Raw genomic sequence first — 24,558 nt, 5'->3', positions numbered from 1 at the left:
TTAAAGGTTAAATATAAAGGTTTTTATATAAGCTTTATAACTATATATATATATATATATATATATATATATATATATATATATGAAGTTTGTAAGGCTTCAAGAACTTAACTTGAATGCATATATTTAGTTTTTAAAGATACTAAGTTTCCTAAGTGAATTAAGTTACCTAGATATACCACTGTTGGATACTATTTTTTAAATTTATTTATTTTTGGCCACACTGCACAACTTCTGGGATCTTAGCTCCCTGACGAGGGATTGAACCCATGCCCCCTGCATTGGAAGCGCGGAGTCTTAACCACTGGGCTGCCAGGGAGGTCCATGGGTACTTTTAGTCATAACTCAAAGCACTGCATCTATTGAGCTAGTGTCAGGTGTAAAATCTGTGCTTTCTGAAGCTTATATGCAGCTGATTATTCTTTTAGGAGGTGTGATACATCTTACATCTGCTTTATCACTGTTGTTGTTGCCTTTCTTTTATCATATGGCAACCTACTGTAAAGGACGCTTTTAGAGTTGTTAATATTGTCCTTTTAATTAAGGGTCTCCAGGAATTTGAGAGATGGAATGTAAGTCCACGAGAATTTATTCTAATTGGTTGCTGTCACTTCTTTTATGTGTAATCATTATGATTAACTATTAGTCTTACTGGATACTTAAAAATTCCCAGGTAATGTGATAAGCACTTACCATGCAATGTCTCACTCTACACACCAATTCTATGAATCTGGCACTATTAATAATAATAAAATATAATGTTTTGCATCACTGATGATATCTTTACCCCAATCCTTTCATTAGCCCAGTTTTCACAATTATAAAGTCCAAAGAGTTCTGAAAATCAAAAGTTGTTTTATATGTTCTAAGCAAACAAATTTGTCAGTAGCATCTGACCTGAACTGATAGGAGTTTTTAAAAATAATTTTTATTTTCTCACTAAAAAATATTGCTGCAGAAATACTACTGTTTGATTATAAGGTGCTGCCCCAGAGCCCATTGTAGTTACTCAATAATACTCAATATTTGTACCATATTACCATTCACAAATCTGAAAATTTCTGACGTCAAACATACAACTAGACACAAAGGTTTTAGGTAAGGATTGTAGACTTCTATTTCAAATTTTAGAGTTGGAAGAATTTTAAAAATAAACTTCCTCATTGTGTACATTGTGTGCGTGAGAAAAATGTGTACATGAGAAAAATGAAGTAAGACAAAACTGACACTAAACTTCAGCGCAAAGTTTGTTTTTTACTGTATCATACTTCTTCTTTTCTCTACTCCTAAGAATGAAACCTGACTTTCCCTAGCTACAAAATAGAGGTAACAACAGTACCTATCTGATAATGTGAGCAGTTAATAAGCTAATGCATAAGCAATTCTTGACACATGATAGCTCTGTGTCCCATCAAGAACATTAGTATCATTAGAGATAATACATTGAATGATTAACCTCTGTAATTTTCTTTGTCTGCACTTCCTTATATGTGGGTGGTATCCACATTACCATTAGGAATACTAGGAGAATGAAGGGGGAAAAAATAGAAGTTAAGTTTTTGAAGTCCAGAATAGGCTTTTCATGCCTACACAATAAATTTGAAAGCCAAACTGTTTTAATTTGCAAGAACCTGGTTAAAAAGGATTTTAGCGATAAAAACAGAAGGCAAGGAAAAAAGCAGACCACAATGTTTATACTGTAACAATAGATTGGAAAGAGACTGGAGGGACGTCCAGAGGGCTCTGTCTCAATAAACTAGTACCCCAGGAGAGGGGTACTAAGATTGAAGGGGCAAGGCTCTGGAAGGGTGTCTTAAAGTCTGAGGTGAAGGCACTGAACTTGGGAAGACCATGTGAACAGAAAGGAATCAGATTGAACAGATGCTACCCACCACTACCACCATCACCCTAGTCAGAAGCCCAGTCAGGGCCTACAGGGTTCCCACTACCACCTGGCAGCCCTGCAGGTCTGCTGTGTCCTGTGTCCATGTTTTTGTTGTCCTTGTCTGCTGAGCATCTTCCATTGACAAAGGTGACCAAACATCCAGGTTTGCCCAGAATGTCCCAGGAATGTAAGTCTGCTGCTTATCTGCTTACACCTCTTATGCCAGCATAATTAGTAACGCCTTCTCTATTATTTATATTCTATAAATGATAAAAATGTATGATCACTCTCCCCATTGACAACAGTCTGCCTTTCCACTGCCGATCATCCAGCAGAGTTAGCACCTGTTCATCTCTTGAGGTTTTTGTATCTTATCTCTACTGTTCCAAATAGACACACCCCTTTAAATGGCCCAGGACCCTTGCAGGGCCCCTAAAGCAGAAGATGAGATCTTTGGCACTCAAAAATGGCATGATCAGCAGAGACCTTAAAACACAGTTGGGAGACACTGGACAGTGGTGACCACTTCTGTTTTACATCTTAATTGAAGTGCAGGTACCTTAGCATATTTCACTCCCTTCAGGGCTTAGCATCTTCCTTGTGCACATAGTATGTGCTCAACAAAGACTGATAAAACATTCTGATTGGAGGAACCCTCAATTTTATTATCAATGCTGATGTAGCCAGGATGAGAAAGAGAAAAGAACTTGATATTGTTTTTAATTCTATAAATGCGTGTTTAAGGTACATGGTTGATATTACAGGAGGTCATCAATGTGTTTAATTTTTTATAAGTTTATGTTCTTCTAAATATTCTTCCAGCAATAGGCAGAAATTTGGGGGAAGGGGAATACTTAGTAGAAAAGAATAGTGATACTTTGGGGTTTTTTCAACTTTTCTTTGTGACTGCTTTATCACAGGAATGTGATATACACTTCCTAAATTTTAGATTGCCCCTTATGCATAGATAAATTATTATAAATATGCAGAACCTTGGCTTGAAGTTTGGGTGACTAAGGACTGTAATTTCGCTGTGGCTTTGAAGTTTCGCAATGTGTTCAGAACTTTGAGTTCCAGAGGTCAGCTGCCATGAGGTGTTGTTTGAGAAGAAACCCAGCATCGTCACTTACGTTACACAAAACATTTGTTGACAGCTTACTTCTCATTTAACTCAAAATTTGAGTTGTTTGATGCTTGGTGATTATCATTCCTGCAGTAGAATTTTTCAAAACAAATAATAAACATTAAAAAATCTAACTTATCTCATAGAATTTTATATTCTTTTTTATTTTTGTATATTTAAATAAAGAATAAGGATCATTAGCAATCTTCTGTGGCTTCCTGAATTAAATACATTCCTTCAGGGAAGATTAAGAGACCTTAATTTAGAATAGTCCTTCCAGGAAAGAAAGAAATTTTTAAAAAATTCATTAAAATGTTATAAAAATCAAACTCATTCTGAAAACTTGGCATCAAAAAGACCACAAATAACAAATGCTGGAGAGGGTGTGGAGAAAAGGGAACACTTGTACACTGTCAGTGGGAATATAAATTTGTGCAGCCACCATGGAAAACAGTATGGAAGTTTCTCAAAAAACTAAAAATAGAACTACCATATGACCCAGCAATTCCACTGCTGGGTATATATCCAGAGAAAACAAAAACATTAATTCAAAAAGGTATATGGATTGGGTTGTTTGTTTTTTGATATTGAGCTGCATGAGCTGCTTGTATATTTTGGAGATTAATCCTTTGTCATTTGCTTTGTTTGCAAATATCTTCTCCCATTTTGAGGGTTGTCTTTTTGTCTTGTTTATGGTTTCCTTTGCTGTGCAAAAGCTTTTAAGTTTCATTAGGTCCCATTTGTTTATTTTTGTTTTTATTTCCGTTTCTCTAGGGTGTGGGTCAGAAAGGATCTTGCTCTGATTTGGGATATGGGGATATATGTATACATATAGCTGATTCACTTTGTTATACAGCAGAAACTAACACAACACTGTGAAGCAATTATACTCCAATAAAGATGTTAAAAAGAAAAAGGTATATGCACTGCAGTGTTCATAGTAGCATATTTACAACAGCCAAGATATGGAAGCAAACTAAGTGTCCATCAACAAATGAATGGAGACGATGTGGTGTATATATATATATACAATGAAATACTACGCAGCCAAAAAATAATGAAAATTTGACATTTGCAACAACATGGATGGACTTGGAGTGTATTATACTTAGTGAAATAAGTCAGACAGAGAGAGACAAATACTGTATGATATCACTTATATGTGGAATCTGAAAAATAAGACAAACTAATGAATATAACATAAAAGAAACAGACTCACAGATATAGAGAACAAACTAGTGGTTACCAGTGGGGAGGGGGAGGGGAGGGGCAAAATACAGGTAAAGGATTAAGAGGTACAAACAGCTATGTGTAATATAAATAAGCTATAAGGACATATTGTACAGCCCAGGGAATATAGCCAATATTTTATAATAGCTATGAATGGAGTATAACCTTTAAAAGTTGTGAATTACTATGTTGCACATCTGAACTTCATTGTTAACCAACTATATCTCAATAAAAAATGTAATGCAACTAATATTCAAAAAAGGAAATAAGCAGAGTTAAGTCTTTTGAGCTACTTTCCAAACTTGGTTACCTTTTCTCCTAACAATTTTTTAGGGTTGGGTCCTCTAATCTTCATGAGCAACAAGGACATTTTAAGCATAGTGAATGGTTCAAGTACTAATATCTGCTACTCCAGGTAGACAGTTAAGAAGAACATAGGCCTCGATTCAGTATTTACTGACATAAAGGATTCTTGCCAGAATGGTGAGTTCAGTCAGGGTATTAAAGATTTTTGGACTGCACAGTATAATCTGATTATGAATAGCAGGTGATAAATATATCAGAATAATACTGTCAGAAACAGAGTGGATAAGAATAGTTTTTTGATTCATGAAATTTCTACTAAAAATGTTGTATTACACAAAAAGTAACTAGCTTAATCTTTTTTTTAGCTGAACAAGTAATATAGAGATTTTGGCTCTAGATCATGCAGAATATTGATGCTTTAATGTACCCCCACTGCAAACAAACAGAAATGATAGTTGCAATATAAAAGTGGAAAACCCACGAGAAGTATCAGGGCTTCAAACAATATAAGCATCTCCGTGGAGTTGATAAAGACACAAAGAAGTTGGCAGGAACTAAAGCTATTCGCTTATTGGGTTCTGGTTTTTGAAGGAATTAGCAACAAATTCCTGGAGGTTAGAGCAAGGTCATGCTTTGGAAATTATTTTTTTTAAACTCTGACTACTATTGCTGATTGTTTTATCATAGTTTCCTGTTTTTATTTTATGGTGATCATATCTTCTTGAATCTCTGAGTGTAATAATTAAAAGTTGTGTTGTCAGAATATGTTTAATTTTTTATGGCTTTTTTTTTGTTTCCCTAACTATTCTTATTTACTCACACTGTGCTTTTCTGTTGGTCTTGGATTTTTTCTTTTATGTTGCTTGTTTTCCTCATATGTCTGTTTGTCTTAGGTTGTCTGTTTAGCTCTAAGAATGTAGTACTGTGAGACTGGTGTGGGTTCCCACCGATGTTACTTTCAAGTAGATATAAGTAGTGTGGTTTTCCTGTAATTCCCTCTGGAGTGGGAAATTGTACTGGAGCATTTGTGCTTGGGTGTTAAGGGCTAGATTTCAATTTAGAGTGAATGGGTAGGGAGCCAGTCAAATGCCAAAGAGGTGGAATTTACCTTGAATTGACATTCACATTAGATGCCTTTAAGTTCTCCTGCAAGGTTCTGCTCAGTTGTGAAGAAAAGAACCCCACAGGTTTTTGCAGGAGGGAAACTCTGGTTGCCTGTCTTCTGTAGATGGGGTGGAGGGAGGAGCATCTCTCCCCTCCAGTGAGGTAAAGATACTTTTCAGAATATCACATTTCAGAACGTTTAGCAGGGCACATTGTTTGAAAAGAATCTGGAATTTGAGTCTCCACCACTTGCCAGTTGGGTGATCTTGAGCAAATTAATTAAATTCATTATTTCAGTTTTCTCATCTGTAAAGTAGGAGCAATGATTTCTTCCTTATAAAATTATATTGCAAAGATTATAATGTGTTATATATATAATATGTATCACAGAGGCAGACTAACCGTTAGACAGCTTAGCAAGTGTTCAGGGCATGAGCAAATTGGGGGCCCCCCAAAAGAGAAAAATAATTAGGTAAAAGTATTTAGAATTACTTTTCTAATTTAGAATCTAATTTAGAATCTACTTTTCTAAGAAAATTATTCAGTTCATCATTTTGATTTAAAAAAAGCTTATTTGTATTTTCTTACACTTTTAGAAAATGCTTTTTGATACTTTGCTGTTGTCCTATGTTGAATTACACATTGGAATGGCACCACAGACACCTCAGTGCTTAGTTACTTGAAGGATTTTCATCTCCCTCTGGTTTCCTCCTCTCCCTCTGGTCTTCATCTGGGACCCCCAAACACATACACCCAATCATTTTACTAAATTAAGCATGTGCAAATATTTAATACCTTTGTGCTGATATACTTAGGAGCTAGCTTTGGACTTATAGTGAATTTTCACCTTAAATAATTCAAGACTATCCATTCCTATGGCTGTTTTGTTTGTTTATTTTTCACCTGGGTCCTTTCAGCTTACATTTTTCTATATTATTCAGTGTATCATCAGGCTCACAGAGCCTGGTGACTAATGGGCTTTTCTGGTCTGTTGTGTGAAAAAAAAAAAAACTATTCAAAAAAATTATAAAATCACAAATGCATATGTGGTAAATTTAAAAAATATATAATGGTACTCACAGGTATCCCCCTATTTGATATCCTCATTATGGAGTCAAATTGATGTACAGCAAAGCACACCAGGTAAGTGCTCATGGGAACAGACTTTTGGAAAGTTGTTCGATTCCATTTATCATCCACTGACTCTTCTTTCTGTTGAAAGCAAAAGATAATTTTTTATTTATAAAAAGATCAATCATGGACAAGACAAACAAAAAATTACTCCAAACCTAGATTTCCAGTCAGAAGTCCTTTGTCAAAGCTTAGGTGTAAAAAGAAATTTTACCCCTAACTGGTGATGTTGAAAAAAACTAGAGGAAAATTCATTTTATTTTTAGTACTGTGAAAGAGTGATTGAACTATATACCATATGAGGTTTCTCAGGGAGAAATACAACTTTGTGATATAAACTGGACAGGAGTTTATCTTTCTACATTAAACACACAATCCTGGCCATAATATTTGAGCAGGTACTGTGGCCTCTTAATGAAGAACAGGCTAGTGCTCAGTGCCTTGCACACAGGAAGAACTAAGCAGGTATTTGCTGATTTGACTATGTGCAAGAGGGTAATAGCTGTACCAGGCATAGCAGGATGTTAGGTTGTCTTTTTCATCTCTGGTTGTCTCCATCTGAGACCCAGGGTATGGTCACTAAAGTCACTGCTTTGGTTACCGTGGAGAGAAAGAAGGATTGCATTACTTCATGCAACTACCGACCCCATCTGTCTGGTTTTCTGTCCATGCCAGCTTTGCCTTCCTCTCTCAGCCAGTCATCAGTCCTAATACTTCATCCATGAATAGTTGCCTAATTCCTGCTACCCATTGTTTAAACATTTCCACATGCCCTGCAGCCACACAGTGAGTCACTCTACAGTGGAAAGCTTTAAAAAAGGATTTAAGAGAGGGAGACTAGACTAGAACTTGATGCATCATCGGCAAGGCAAGCATGTTATGTGCACATGCTTATAGAGAAGAGTTGGAGCCCCAGCAAAGTTACTCTATGATAAAAACCTAGTAGTAGTTTCGATCTCCTAAGGACCCAGATTATTCACTTTCTTCCAGGACTAGTTTCTGGAACTAGGTGAAAGTGAAGAAGTATATACTCTGCAAAAAAAAAAGGTCATGTGAGGAAACTGTAAACAGAGGTTAGTAAAGTTTGCATTCTTACTCCTCCCACCTTCATTTTCTCTGTTCTATGCCAAAAAATTCTGATGGCATTTTATTCTGATCCAGTCTTCTGGATTAGAGTGTCATAGTTTAGGTTTATCCTTTCCTCTTTCTTCTCCAATCAAAACCCAATTGCCCAGGTGTCTGACACCAGAAGAAAAGTTGATAAACTTACACCAACAGTTTACTTTTTAACCTTCTTAAAGCTTTGGTTTGCTTTTTCAAGGAATATTTGTAATTAAAGAGGATGAATTTCAGTGATGATATTTCACAAAGTGGATCAGAAAGATGGGAGTTGTAAAGTACGCACAATGCTTTTCTGGTATTAGATAGGTGACAGTTATATCTAAGGATGAGCTTCACCCTTTTATTTTATTTTATTTTTTTTGTGGTACGCGGGCCTCTCACTGTTGTGGCCTCTCCCGTTGTGGAGCGCAGGCTCAGCGGCCATGGCTCACGGGCCCAGCTGCTCCGCGGCATGTGGGATCCTCCCGGACCGGGGCACGAACCCGTGTCCCCTGCATCGGCAGGCGGACTTTCAACCACTGCGCCACCAGGGAAGCCCCAAGCTTCATCCTTTTACATGTCAAAGGTATAAGGAATAATAAACCTCAACCTTGAGGTAATGATGCTTTAGTTAACTGCGTTACCCATTCTGGAGAGGAGGAGCAGTAACAGAGGAAAGAGTCATGTTAATAATTATACAAACAGAACTTATTGTAGCCTATTTTTTTTTTTTAACATTTAATGAGTACTTCTTGTTCACTAGAATACTAATAGGCATGGTGTTTCCTGGAGTTGTGGCTATATTCCAATATTTAAGTGATGATTTTTTGTAGTAGCCCTATATTAAAAACTGGGTTTATATTCAACTGAAAACCAAGAATAGTAACTAGGCCCTTGAATATTTTTAAATCTGTAATTCCATTAGTTTGCCTTTAATTTGTCATGATTAGGGGCTTCTTTCATTTAAGCAGAACCCAGCTAATGTATGTCTACTGTATCCATTCTTGCTTAGAAAACCTAACATGGTGTTTTGATTGGAATGTGATATCTTGAATTAAAGATGTCTAGTACTCAAAGAAAAGAGATTGCCCAAGTGTATTTTCGAGCTTCTAAATAAGCTATTAGAGCACGTTTATTTTAGAATTCAGTAGGTTCTTTCATAGCAAAGCAGGTAATTTACCTGATATTATAAAGAGACTATCTGCATAAGTTAAAAAATTTAAAATACTCACCTCCACTGGCATATTTGAAAGTGCCTTATATTCTTTGGGGTGGACGATAGATATTGTATAAGTTGCCTTTTTGTTGGGCTCATCAAAACAAGGGAAGGATTTCCTGGCATCTGTTGGTTCATGATCAGTGGCTGCTATGCTCCTTAGAAATAAACACACAAACAAAATATATGTTGCCTCTTCTGATAGCACCTATGTTTCTATTCCTATAGAAAAGAATCAGCTATGTAATTATAACTACTGCATTTCTTAAAATGAGTTTCCATCCAGAAAACTATCAAATAGTTGTCAAAGTCTTTCCTGGAATTGTTAGGTTAACAAATAAATGAAAATTCAGAAACTGCTTCGGATATTTTATATGAGTAGTTAGGTATTTTGTTGCCATAACTAAAAATCTGTGAAATCTAAATGAGCAAAAATCAATCCGTTTCTGAGCTATCACTCTTTCCATCCTAAAGCCATCAAGCGACAAGTAGATAAACACAAAGCCAAACTCAAAGGCTTGCTTGTACCTGTCCTTGTGAGTGTGAACAGCTGTGTCCTGTCACGGAGTAGAGGAGTATATTCCAGAGTCCACAGCTCCTGTCCCTAATAGTACATTCTTTCTTACTTATGTTACACCAGGGACAAATCCCTTAGTTTTCATTTTCATGCAAAGTCAGTCCCTGAGCAATCTCCCAGTGAAGCAACCTTTGGCCAGGTTTAAAGTCCACTTTTGGAAAGAGACAGTATTCCTTTATAGCTCTAACTTAATGCTTATTAAGCTAAAATGTGAGTGTTTAATGTTTCCATCATTTCAAAGTGGAAATATTTTTTTCTGAGTAATTGCTCAAAACAAATCAATGAATGTAAACTTTTTACATGTAGTTATATTACAGTAAGATATTGTACATTTGCTCATTAGAAGAGTAAGCAGAGTAAAAAGTGTAAAAGGAAAGAAATGTTGACTTATATTCATTAATAATTTGTGTAAGGAAAATATTTCATCCTTCAGAATTCTCAGAGACTAAGGAACATATTTCATAAAGAATAACAAATTGTTACATTGTTCATTGATCCAATAAATATTAATTGAACCCCTTCCTACACACACACACACACACACACACACACACACACACACACATCTACCAGGCATTATTCTAGGTTCTGAGGGAATAACAAAGAATAAATAAATAAATAGATAAATAAGGAGAGTGTTAAGAGCTATACAGAAAATGAAACAGGGGAAGTGACAGAAAATGACTCAGGAAAAGTGGTGAGCAATATTAGGTAGAGTAGTCAGGGACAGTCTCTTGGAGTAGGTGATGGTTTGCTGAGATCCGAATGATGAGAAAAACCCAGACAGGTGAAGATTAGGGAAAATGTGTTTCCTTAACAGAGGGAACAGCAAGTGCACAGTCTCTAAAGTGGAAAAGAATTTAATGTGGTTGAGACCTGAAAGATGTCCAGTGTAGCAGAAGTACAGTGAACTGGAGGGACTAAGGGGTCAGCAGAGGCCATGGTAAGTGTCTTCATTTCATTTGGGTTCAAGGATGCATTATATACATTAACTTACATAAAAAATAATGTGTCATAGGTCAACATCCAACCACAAGAAATTAAAATATTTTTGAATTTCTTTTAAAACCCCTCTGGATATAAAAATTAGTTGTTAAAAACTCAGCCAAAAAAACTAATCTGTAAAAAATAAAACTGGAAAAGGTCTGTCTTTTAGGACACTGTTGACTGAGGGGGACAACTTTCTGGGATGACTGAAAAAATCTATACCTTATGTACAGCTGATTCATTTTGTTATAAAGCAGAAACTAACACACCATTGTAAAGCAATTATACTCCAATAAAGATGTTAAAAAAAAAAGCTATACCTTTTTATGGGTGTGGTTAACAAAGATGTGTGCATTTGTCAAAATTCATTGAATTGTTCCCATTAGATTTGTGCATTTAATGTATATAAATTTTACCTAAAAATAACTAAATCAATATTGAGCTCCAGTAAATAGGTTTAGATTTGGATTGTTGCAGTGGCATGAGTTAACAGTTCAGAAACAATCTCTTCTGTATCCCAAGCTTGAGCAAATGAAAAAAAAAATGAGGATAACAGAAGGCAGGTTTCTCACAGCTGGGGAAGAGAGTTATAAATTTGTAAAAAAGGGAAGACTAGACCTTGGTATTGAACTGTAACTGCAGGTTCAGTGTATACTCAATGATTTTTCACATACACATGTATCTATATATGTAAATGGATATAAAAATACACAGAGACATGTATTTCCTAGTTTTGTCTAGAAGAAATGACAAGCTTGTAGCAATGAGCACAACTAGTTCCCATTACCACTCTCCAATAAAAGGAACCAGAACTCTTCATAAAAATGGCTGATTCCAGTGCTGGATCAGAAAGGTCCAAAATGATCCTGGAACATCTTGCTTTGCCAAAAAGTAAGGAAGTTTTCAAAGAATCATAAGAATAAGTCAAAAGGACACAAAAGTCAGCTGGAGGGGACTACCCCTGGCCAGATCTGGGGGAACATCAAAATAAGTAATGGAATTATAAACTATTGATTAAAATAAGAATCCATGATAAAACATGAATAAATAAATAAGTGGGGCAAAGGAAAGCTCTTCTTTACAGTAGATTGCCTACTAATAATTTTAGGAGAAATGATGGATTTAGAAAATCATCAGTGGATGCCAAAACAAAGTGGATGAAAGTTTGTTGAGGAAAGGAATATCTGAATAGTTTCAAACACTTTCTCTGAAAATTACTTACAGATAAAAAAATTATAACTTTACAATGAAGAAAACTGTTGGATACCACCTTAAACAAGTAATCAAAGATCACTAATAATTGTACAGATCAACATAACGTGTCTCCTGATGTGACTTCGTGAGAGGGACTAAGTATCACCTCTCTGAAATTCCTGACAAAAATGCTTGACTTGCATTTTTAAATCATGAGGAAAATCAGACAAACTAAAACTGAGGGATATTCTCAGAATAACTGGCCTGTGCTCTTCAAAAATATCAAGGTTGTGAAAGACAAAGAAAGGCAAGGGACTGTTCCAGTTTAAAGGAGTCTAAAAAGGCATGACATTAAATGCATTGCATGAATCCAAACTGGATACTGGACTGGGAAAAAAATACTGGGTTAATTGATGAAATTTGATTATGACTGTGGATTAGATGATTATCATATCAATGTTAAGTGTTCTGATTCTGATAACTGTACTGTGGTTATGTTAGAAAATGTCCCTGTACTTAAGAAATATATACTGAATGTGAAGAGGTAAAGGGAGACAATGTTTCAATATACTCTAAAGGTCTAGAGAGAGACAGAGACATGGGGTTGCTGGGGAGAGAGGAAATAGGACAAAATGTAAACAATTGGTAGTGTTCCTAGGAGTTTCTTGTATTGTTCTTGTAACTGTTCTGTTAAGTTTGAAATTATTTCAAAATAAAGTTACCCAAAAAGTCCCAGCCAAGAATTTATTCTTCAGTATTACTGATTAGTTTTTGTGATAACAGTTTAACTAATCAATTGAAGTTTCTAACACATGTAGACTGTAGTGAATTGCAAATGCATCAGAATATAAAGAAGCCTGTATACTTCCCCAGTGTACTAAGGATTTATAAGAAGATCCACCAGGCTCCAACCCCATGTTTAGTCAGCTGCTTTTTTCTTTTGAATTCCTCTGGATTCTGATTTCTTCCCCAGGCAAAGGAAGAGGAAAAGTCACTCTCTGCAAGAATGTTTCAATTTAGTCACACCTCAGAAATAAGCCAGATAACTAATTTGGGAATATGAGTGTGATTAACAGACAAGGGAGAGATTGACAATAATACAATAATAGTAGGGGACTTGATCACACCACTTACATCAATGGACAGTCATCCAGATAGAATCATCAGATAGAAAACCATTAAGAAATCAGTGGTCTTAAATGACACATTAGACCAGTTGGACTTAATATGTATCTACAGGACATTCCATCCCAAAACAGCAGAATACACATTCTTTTCAAGAGCCCATGCAATATTCTCCAGCATAGATTGTGTGCTAGGCCACAAAACAAGTCTCAACAAATTTAAGAGGATAGAAATTATATCAAGCATTTTTTCTGACTACAATGGTATGAAAGTAGAAATCATTTACAGGAAGAAAAACAGGAAAAACACAAACAGGTGGAGACTAAACAACATGCTACTAAAAAACCAATGGGTCGGGCTTCCCTGGTGGCACAGTGGTTGAGAGGCCGCCTGACGATGCAGGGACACGGGTTCGTGCCCCGGTCCAGGAAGATCCCATATGTCGTGGAGCGGCTAGGCCTGTGAGCCATGGCTGCTGAGCCTGCGCGTCCGGAGCCTGTGCTCTGCAACGGGAGAGGCCACAACAGTGAGAGGCCCACGTACCGCAAAAAAAAACAACAACAACAAAAAACCAATGGGTCAATCAAGAAATCAAAGAGGAAATTAGAAAATACCTTGAGACAAATGGAAATAAAAACATAACTATCCAAAATCTATGGGATGCCTCAAAAGCAGTTTTAAGAGAGAAATTTATAGCAACACAGGCTTACCTCAAGAAATAAGAAAAGTTTCACATAAACAACCTAACCTACCAACTAAAAGACTTAGAAAAAGAAGAACAAACAGAGCCCAAAGCCAGCAGAAAGAAGGAAATAATAAAGATCAGAAAGGAAATAAATAGACACTGAAAAAAAATAGAAAAGATCAATAAAACCAAGAGCTGGTTTTTTTGGAAAGATAAACAAACTTTATAAGTGTTTAGCCAGGCTCACCAAGAAAAAAGAGAGAGGACCCAAATTAACAAAATAAGAAATGAAAGAGGAGAAATTACAACCAATATAACGGAGATTTAAAAAAATAAGAGAATATTATGAACAGCAATAAAGCAATAACTTAGACAACCTAGAAGAAATGGATAAATTTCTAGAGACATAAGATCTTCCAAGACTGCATCAGGAAGAAATAGACAATCTGAACAGACCAATCTAAAAAAAAACTCCTAGCAAACAAAAGTCCAGGACCAGAGAGTGTCACAGGGGAATTCTACCAAACATATAGAGAAGAGCTAATATCTATCCTTCTCAAACTATTCTAAAAAAATTGAAGAGGAGGGAACACTTCCAAATTCACTCCATGAGGCCACCGTTACTCTGATACTGAAAGTAGGCAAAAATACTACAAAAAAAGAAAATTACAAGCCAATATCTCTGATGAATATAGATATAAAAATCCTCAATGAAATATCGGCAAACTGAATTCAACAATATATAAAAAGGATCGGACACCATGATCAAATAGGATTTATTCCAGGGATGCAGTGATGGTTCAAGATCCACAAATCAATCACTGTGATACACCACATTCACAACAGGAAACATAAAAATCACATGATTATCTCAACAGCTGTAGGAAAATTTAACAGAATTCAACATCCACTCATGATAAAAACTCTCATTGAAGTGGGTATAAAGGGAACATATCTCAACATAATAAAGCCCATACATGACAAACCCACAGCTAACATCATACTCAGTGGTGGAAAGCTGAAAGCTTTTCCTCTAAAATCAGGAAGAAGACAAGGATGCCCATTCTTGTCAATTATTTACATAGTATTGGAGATCCTAGCCCCAGCAATCATACAAGAAGAAAAAACAAAAGGCATCCAAATAGGAAAGAAAGAAGTAAAATTGTCACTATTTGCATGATACTATATATAGAAAACCCTAAAGTCTCCACTAAAAAACTATTAGAACTAATAAATGAAGTCAGTAAACTTGCAAGATACAAGATTAGTATACAGAAATCTGTTGCTTTGTCTATACACTAATAATGAACCAAAAGAAAGAGAAAGCAAGAAAATAATCCTGTTTAAAATCATATCAAAAAGAATAAAATGCCTAGGAATAAACTTAACCAAGGAGGTGAGAAACCTATACTCTGAAAAGTATAAGACATTGATGAAGGAAGTTGAAGGTGATGCAAAGAAATGGAAAGATATCCTAGGTTCATGGATTAGAAGAATTGATACTGTTAAAATGTCCACACTACCCAAAGCAATCTACAGATTTAATGCAATCCCTATGAAAATACTCGTGACGTTTTTCACAGAACTGGAACAAATAATCCTGAAATTCATATGGAACCACAAAAGACCCCAATTTTCCAAAGCAATCTTGAGAAAAGAGAACAAAGCTGGAGATATCAGTCTCTGGCTTCAGACTTCAGACTACAAAGCTACAGTAACCAAAACAGTATGATACTGGCACAAAATCAGACACGTAGATCAATAGAACAGAACAGAGAGCCCAGAAATAAACACACGCACTTATAGTCAATTAATCTATGACAAAGGAGGCAAGAATATACAATGGGGAAAAGACAGTTTCTTTAATAAATGGTGCTCAGAAACCTGGACAACTACATGTAAAAGAATGAAATTAGAACATTTTCTCACACCATATACAAAAATCAACTCAAAATAAATTAAAGACCTAAATGTAAGACCAGAAATCATAAAACCCCTAGAAGAAAACATAGGCAGAACACTCTTTCACATAAATTGTAGCAATATATTTTTAGATCTGTCTTCTAAGGCAAAGGAAACAAAATAAAAAATAAACAAATGGGATCTAATTAAACTTAAAAGCTTTTGCACAGCAAAGGGAATCATCAACAAAACAAAAAGACAGCCTATGAAATGGGAGAAAAGATTAGCAAATGATATGACCAGTAAGGGGTTAATATCCATAATATATAAACAGCTTATACAACTCAATACCCAAAAAATGAACAACCTGAATAAAAATGGCAGAAGACCTGAATAGACAATATTCCAAAGAAGACATACAGTTGGGGAACAGGCACACAGAAATATGCTCAACATCACTAATCATCAGAGAAATGTAAATCAAAGCAGTGAGATATCACCTCACAACTGTCAGAATGGCTTTTATCAAAAAACACAAATAATAAATGTTAGTAAGGATGTGGAGAAAAGGGAACCCTGGTACACTGTTGGTGGGAATGCAAATTGGTACAGTCACTATGGAAAACAGTATGGAGGTTCCTCATAAAACTAAAAATTGGACTACCATATAATCCAGCAATTCCAGTCCTGGGTATCTATCTGGAAAAAAAATGAAAACACTAATTTGAAAAGATACATGCACTCCAATGTTCATAGACAAGATATGGAAGCAACCTAAGTGTCCATCAACAAATGAATGGATAAAGAGGATGTAGTATCTATGTATACAATGGATATTACTCAGCCATAAAAAAGAATGAAAGTCTGCCATTTGCAATAATATGCATAGACCTGAAGGGTATTATGCTTAATGAAATAAGTCAGACAGAGAAAGACAAATATTGTATGTTATCACTTATATGTGGAATCTAAAAAATAAACAAATATAACAAAACAGAAATAGACTTACAGATATAGAGAACAAACTAGTGGTTACCAGTGGGGATAGGGAAGGGGGAAGGGGCAAGATGTGGTAGCAGATTAAGAGGTACAAACTACTATGTATAAAATAAATAAGCTACAAGGATATATTGTACAGCACAGGGAATATAGCTAATATTTTATAGTAACTTTAAATGGAGTATAATCTATAAAAATATTGAAACTAATATAATATCATAAATCAACTATACTTCAATTATTTAAAAAGGCCCTATTTGTATATGCTAAATTCCATCCAGAGTTACCGAAGTTTTCTAAATATATGCAGATTTGAAAACAACGTATATGAGATAGCAATACAAAACCATTTTAGATCACAACTTCTTTGGGGAGGTTTTATTCAGTGATTAAAACTTCTTTTTAAAGTTAGATGAATTGGTTTGCAAATTAATGGAAAAGGCCTGGCTAATCTCACAGTATGTTCAGGAGTAACTCTTGGGTATGTCCTAAATAATTATAATGCCAGGCAAATGTGCTGAGGTAAACCATTTTTACATCGGGGCCTCTCTGTGTTGTAAGTCACTTACTAGACCCAGCACATTAAAAGTGTAATTCTGTGTAGCTTGTTAATTTACAAAAGGGAAGGCATTCCTCTGACTTCTCTGAGTGCATCAGATCAAGCTGACCTTAGAGAACGCTGAAGAGAGAGGAAGTAATGATTGCAAGCACCAACCGTTCACTCTGAATCAACTTTAAAAAAACCAGCTACTTGATTACCTCAGAAATCATCTGGCGTACTGTTTCCAATGAAGACTCTCAGGCTATGTTCAGCAGTTTAATATCTTGAGCCAGAAAAATAAACAGCAAGGTCTGAGTGAAAAACTTAAATGAAAGACTGCTGATGCAGGCAAGGCAGCCACAATGAAGTATCTTTGCAGACTAGTAAAGGGTTCCAGAATTCAGTAGAGGAGCTGATCAGTGCAAGACAACCCATCTAGATTATTCAAACTCCAACCAATTTTTTTTTTTGCGGTACCCGGGCCTCTCACTGCTGTGGCTTCTCCCGTTGCGGAGCACAGGCTCCGGACGCGCAGGCTCAGCGGCCATGGCTCACGGGCCCAGCCGCTCGGCGGCATGTGGGATCTTCCCAGACCGGGGCACGAACCCGTGTCCTCTGCATCGGCAGGCGGACTCTCAACCACTGCGCCACCAGGGAAGCCCCTCCAACCTATTTTTATGGTGGTTTGAACCAATTAATTATTTAAATTTATTTTCCAAATGCTTTTTTTCTATGCAGAGGATACTCAAGGTCAAGTAAAATTTCTTATTGTTTGCTTGCTTCCAAAATAAAGGAAATTACTATGCATCCTGCAACAAGTAAACAAGACACCCCTGCTGAAGCTGTTCTTTGTTGATAATGGGCATACTGATAGCTCGACATATCAATATAATGAATAAACTGACATACAATTAAAATTTCAAGATCAAAACTACAAATGAGTATACATATCTGTGCGTGAGGATATAATGCACACACACGTGCACACACACACACACACACACACACACTTAATTATGACCTTCTCAATGATTTCTGCTCTGTTTCCACTTAACTGCTAAATCTTTATCACAAGCCCTAACCTTGTGCTTCAGATTTAATTATCCAAGTGCCTACTAGACATCTCTTCCTAGATGTCTGACAGGCATTCAACACATCGGCCACCGAACTCATGACCTTCCCTTCTAAACCTGGTTCTTCTATTTTCAATATCAGTGAAAGGTGTGGGCTATCAGATGAGATATCTGGAGCATCCTAAATCTATAACTCATCTCTTCCCCACAGCCAGTCAGTCTTCAAATCCTGACTGCGTTACCTGCAAGCTATTTTCTCCATTATGTTCTCTTCTGTCTGTCCTGAAATCACTGTCCTACCTGATCCTCATCGTCTTCTCTTTCCTGGATAACTGCAGTGTCTCTCATATACTCATGTACAGATTTAGTTCTTTCCTCCCCATGTAAATAGTCATTGGTTAACTTTTCCTGCATAATGCCTGTCATTAAATATCCTTACTTTTTTTTTTTCCTGTGGGTTTTCCAGAGTTATCTCTAGCTAGCCTCTTCATATAAACCTCTCCTACAAACTTATTTCTTCTCCCGACTATGCTTTTTTGACCTAATGCCTTTCTTGTTTGCCTGCTTTTTACCTTCTTGCTTGCCTCTGCCTATTGAAATCCCACCATTACATCAAAATTCAACTTCAATCCCAGCAATGCTGTAAAAACCCAGAAAACCCAAACCGGAAACCATGTGTCCCTCTTTTAAATTCTTCTTGCAATTCCTGTCAGTTCCAATGGTTCTCAGTCCTTAAAGTATGAAGACTGCATTCCTAAGTCAAAAAAAGATTCTACTGACTTCTCTTGCCTTTGACAGGACGGGGAGAAAAGGAACCATGGGAAGTTTTCCATCCTGACTGAGTGGGAAGGTGGAGCTGTCATTGGTGGAAATTGGATTCCTCTATGGGAAAGGGGCTGTGGCGATGCAGCATGTCCCAGCATGTTCCAGAGGACACTAGTGTGAGAGCCTATATGAAAATTTCTATATATTCATTTAATAATCATTAAGTTCTCTCTGTGTGCTAGGTAGTGAACAAGAGAGACACAGGGACCCTACTCTCAGGGACCCACAGAAGATTCCACAGTCTCATGCAGTTGGGAAACTACATACTATGGCAGCTTCTAGAGGTTCATAATGAACATTATCATATAAAAGTCTCTGAAAAGTCCCACCATTTAAAAAAAACTTTAAAGTTTAAAAAACTTTAACATAATTTTGTGTTTAGTATTATTTCCCAAAGAAATTTGGCCACAGAATCCCTCCCTTGCATTTTTCTGACAGTATCTATTAATATCCCATGCAACTAGAACTCTCTGAAACAGATAATTAGGAAATGCTGTGTAAGAGCAATCCAAATGCAGAGAAGGAAATGCTGAACCTTGGAGAGGAGAGAATATTGTTATATACTTCGGAGATGTGAGTAGAGGGGAACTCTGAGAACAACTGGAAATCCTACATAACTATTGAGAAGGAGTGTTGAAATGGTTTGGTGGTGTGGGCAGGAAAACATTCCAAAGGTTCCAATCCTTCGAAGTAGTTTTCCTCAGACCCGAAGGAACAGACCAGAGAGTAGGAAAAGTGGCTGTTAAGTTTCCCAAACTTTCTTCTCCTGACCCTCACTATAGCTGTCTCCCCGGTGAGATGATACGGTTATTATGGCTAGGGAACTCTAAACTTGCTCTACCTTCCCCAAGTCTCCATTTGCCTCTGAATTTTGAGGGAAAGAAGCTCAGATAGTTGTCTCTTCTCCGTGAAGTTCAAATGTCGGTTGTATTTACAGAAATCAAGTAATTTTGGCTACTATTGAGTGCACTAATGTTTATTTGCACTGTGGTTGCGACGGTCATATCCCATACCGCATATACTCAATCCTGGAGTTAATTTTACAATAAGGCAGAAGGGTTGGAAAGTATAATCTTGATGGTGTACATAAAATGTATTACTCTGATGGCATTTGAAATTGCATGAGCATCAAATATTACAAAGTTCACTCTATAATCTGAAAGGACGGTGCTCTTCCCCCTGAACTCACGCTTGTGGCCCTCCTCTGCACTCTGTAGATGAGACCCACTAAAGAGGCCTGCACTGTCAAAATGTTATTCACAGGCTTGAAAGAAAACAATGCACTTTTCTCATATGCTTGAAATATTTCAGAATAAGAAAAACAAAAAGTATTCCATTGAGCCTAAATGAGGTTATTATGTTCCAGAACCATTCCAAAACCATGTGTGCAGTGCAAAACTGGCTGCATCCTGTGTAATGTAAGAGCCTCATCTGCTACCAATGAAAACAGACAAACCTGGTGACACCAGTCCTCCATGGGAGCCTAATTGAGCACCAGCCTTCCTCCCCAACCTTGGGTCACTTAGTATTTCTGAGTATTTTAGCAACTAAGACAGCTAAGTTTCAGAATGTCATCTCTCAAGTATATATCTTATCATAAAACTAACTCATACAGTAAAATAATCCAAAGAGTTAGAATGAATAATATATATTTTAGCATATAGTAATTTTTTGTATTTATAAAATATATAACAGAAACTTATTAATGGAACTGTGTTCCATATTTTTTGGCCTTCCTGTAGTGTATAGAATTTTATAAAGTATTTTGATGGCTTTACCCAGATGCAATTTCTGTTCTTTTCACAACCCAAAAAGCAGTTTTAAACTCAGCAATAATCATTTAAAAGTTTTTACTTGTTTTCACTTTACACTAACATATTTTTAGAATCTCTTGAAAGTAGATATTCTTTAGAGTATTATTTCTTTACCAAATTGCAAACACTTAAAAAAATCATCTTATCGTTAGTAAGGCTCAGAGAAATAAGTTCTTTCATTCATTGTTTGTGGAAATGTAATTTGGGACATATTTTTGAAAGTCAGTTTGGAGATACACACATATACACATGTGCATGCACATGTGTTATATATGTGTAGATGTGTGTATATATACACACACATGCATGCACTAGTACATGTGTAGTTTGAGCCAATTTCCTAAGAAATTTCCTATAGAAATATTAGAAAATACTATTCATAGTTTTTTATAAGGCTGTTCATTACATTTTATAGGTGTTTATAGGTAAAAAAGTAGAAGCAATTTAAGTGCCCAAATCTAATGGGAAAGTTGAATGAATTACATTTTATTGGTACAATGGGCTATCATATATCCATTAAGTCATTTGTGGAAGAATACCAAATTATATGTTAAAGTGTTGATATATTGTAAAAACATGTTACACAATACTATATACAGCATAATAATGCCATGTTTATCTGTATCCAGAAAAAATAACTAGAAGAATGTCTGCCTAACTGCTAACAATGACTATGCTTGAGTGATGGACTTATAGATGGATTTTTTTCCTTATAATTTTCTGTTTCTCAAGTTTTCTGTAGTGAATGTGTCTTATTTATGAAATAATTAAACAAAATAAATGTTACATGTTTCTTGACATATTTGTACCCTTTGACCCAGCAATTCTATTTTTCGGACTATATCCTAACATGAGAAAATAAACAGATACACACTTAGGTACTTACAACTATGTTCTTTCTGACTTGTTTATAGTAATAAAACACTGGAAGCTACTTGAATGTCCAACATTAGGGAATTGGTTTTAAAAAAATAACTGCATTCATGCAGTGAAATATTGCACAGTCTTTAAAATCAGATTCTTGAAAATATTTAACAAAGGGAAATGCTTACAGTATATTCAGTTAAAAGGTATATGGACAGAGAGATATGTAGACATAATATAATTACAATTTTGATTACCTAAAAAAATTTAGAATATACATTAGTGTTTTAACAGGGCTAACCACTGGGTGGTGAAATTATTTATAGGTTCTTTTTTTCCTTTTTATAATTTTCTATGCTTTCAACATTTGTAATTTTTATAAACAGAAAGAATATGTAAACAATAAAGAAGCTTGTTTTTTGCAAGTAATATTAAGATACAGTATCTATATGAACATGATCCCTCCAAATATTTTTTCAGACTATCATTTCTACTCAGTTTATTGCTGTACTGCACAGTGAGATAAGAATGTATAATATTTTATTTTAATCCCTGGGTCTCTCTGACAAACAATAGGAAGAATTCTGACCAAAAGATTTGCTTTGCTCTATAAAATGCTTAAAACAACATAGGAAAGGAATATTCAGAGGGCTGGCCTCAGTCTCACTCTGAACAGTGATATAAGGTTTCTTAATCATTTACTTGTTCAGAATCTAAGTAGGCAAAGGTCAAAGCAGTTTCAAGTTCAGTGTTACCTCAGGTGTAGCCTTCCTCTCTGATGCAAGGACCACACCTGCAGAGTGAAGGTTTTTTGAGTTCATTGAGAGATTTTATGCCTTTGACAAAGCTCTAGTAATAGCCTCTGATTGAGCGACAAGGCAAGTAACCATTTGGCTAGACTCAGGGAATGCAAGTATATATACATGTATACTAGGAGGGCTGTGTGTGGGGGATATATTTATGTTCTTAATTGCTTAAGGCTTAGCATAACCATTGCATACTGCATGATAGATAATAAGCCTGAAGAGTTATCCGTGTGCTACCACTAATGTATGGACTCAATGAGTATTTATTGAAAGCTTATCTGTAAAACATGGTTCTGGCCATATGAGATTAAAAAGACAGTCCTACCTTCCTTCCTAAATGAAAACACAAAAACAATTGCGTGAATTTTACATACTCTCAATGTTTCTTCTCCAATAAAACAGACAAAATTATAATTGATATTTACTGATTTTCACTTAAATTTAGTGTGATATAATTTTAAAAGTTCACTTTAAAATCATTGCCACATAGCCCAAGAATATCACCAGTGAAATTTACCAGACACATGTATTTTTAAAGTTTGAGGTAGTTCATGTAAATATTAAGGATAGAATGCAGTATAATATGATTTTTCCTGATGAAATAAAGGACTTACACTGAGTTTTTAGACTCCATGCAGCTCATTCAATACTTTCAAATTTTGTGGTAGGCTTTGAAAATATAAATGGGCAAGAATTTTTGCTTCCCAGATGAACAGGCAGAAATGAAACCAAGTTTAGATAAAGATCAGACCATCAATATAATTGAAAGGTGGAAAGTGAAAGGGAAGGAGAAGAAATGGAAAGCAAATATATAGCTTTGGAGAAATAAAGCAAAAAAAATTTTTAAATTTACTTGATTTGTCCTTTCTCCACGTATGTTGTTCTATAAAACCCCACGAGCGAGCCATTCAGCCAGCCGGCGAACTCCATGGTCAACTGGTAGAGACCCTTGCCACCGTTGGGTGCAAGCTCTTCATCTGTCTCCACTACCACATACTCCTGCTTTTTGTATTCGAAGCACCGCCTGACTTTCACCTGCTCCCCAGAGGGCTTCCTCAGCACCGGGAGCTGGGTGATCCTCGTCTCCCGGAGGTGTAGCCACAGGTTCCGGGTGGGTGAGCTCACGTTGATGGAGATGTTCACTCTGCCTGTGTACGTGTCCTCCTCCAACAGGGGCTTCACCTCCAGGTCGTAGTGCACTGGGTTGATGAAGTCCGGCAGCCTGAAATCTTTCCAGCCTCCACTTTCATCTTCACTGGCAGGGCAGACCCCCTGGTCCTGTGGAGGGCTCAAAGTGGGAGGCCTCGAAGTGGGAGGCCTGTGGGAAGGAGCCTGGGTTGTGCCCTGTCCTCCGTCGGTAGAGTCACACGATCTGGTCAAGCCCACGGAAAGTCCTACTATTAATCCGACACCCACCACCACCGCACAGATGATGGCCACATGTTTCCTTTTAATGCAGTATCTCTTAGAGCCTTCTCCCTCCTCCAAGATCATTTTTGTTTCCAAAGTCAAATGTTACACATAAAAGGTTGTTAAATTTAACTAACTAACGTCAGCAGTCTTCCTTTTTCAATTGGAAGGAATTCCCTGGTTTGGCAGCCTGCTTTCGCCTTTCCCACACCTCTCTCTCTCTGGCTGCTTGAATCTTTTCCTCTCCCTTCACGGTCCCACTAGACACTCAAGGATGAATGTGGAATCAAGGGGGTGGGGTAAGGACTCCAGAAGAGGAGCTGAGCTGGAGGAAGAGGACTGACGAGAATATTGTCACGGCTCCTCTTACAAACAACGCATCCCCCACTCCACCCCTCCTACCGGAGTGAGTTAAATATAAAACAGGGCTTTGCTTATCAGCCAGTGGGAGGATGATCCTTTGCCAAAGCTCTGTCAGCAGCTTTCGAGGAGAGAACGTTTGGGAAGAGGTGTGCTTGTGATGGAAAATCTCACCCTTTGCCACTGAGTCTGTGGCTTCTTCCTGTTGTGTGCGCAGTCTCTCTCTCCTAACCAAAGGGCTTTTTGCATCTCAGCTATTTTTTAGGTAGCTGTGTTTTCTTTTCATTCTTTTTCCTCATC

General features: G+C 36.5%; 1 protein-coding gene across 1 annotated transcript in view; it reads right to left on the bottom strand.

Moving 5' to 3' along the window:
* ENPEP (glutamyl aminopeptidase) overlaps window positions 1-24,251 on the bottom strand; it is a 104,985-nt gene extending 80,734 nt beyond the window's left edge. Inside the window, exons 1-3 of the mRNA XM_060012892.1 lie at window positions 23,342-24,251; window positions 9,113-9,254; window positions 6,729-6,860 (exon numbers count right to left, since the gene is read on the bottom strand). Of these exons, the coding sequence (XP_059868875.1) occupies window positions 6,729-6,860; window positions 9,113-9,254; window positions 23,342-23,982 (915 nt within the window). The 5' untranslated portion in view covers window positions 23,983-24,251. The remainder of the gene's footprint in view (window positions 1-6,728; window positions 6,861-9,112; window positions 9,255-23,341) is intronic.
* Between the last annotated feature and the right edge of the window lie 307 nt (window positions 24,252-24,558).

Source organism: Delphinus delphis, chromosome 5 (assembly GCF_949987515.2).
Source record: "Delphinus delphis chromosome 5, mDelDel1.2, whole genome shotgun sequence".
Taxonomy (NCBI): Eukaryota; Metazoa; Chordata; class Mammalia; order Artiodactyla; family Delphinidae; genus Delphinus; species Delphinus delphis.
The sequence above is the reverse complement of the archived record's forward strand: the minus strand, read 5'-3'. Positions and strand labels throughout refer to the sequence as shown.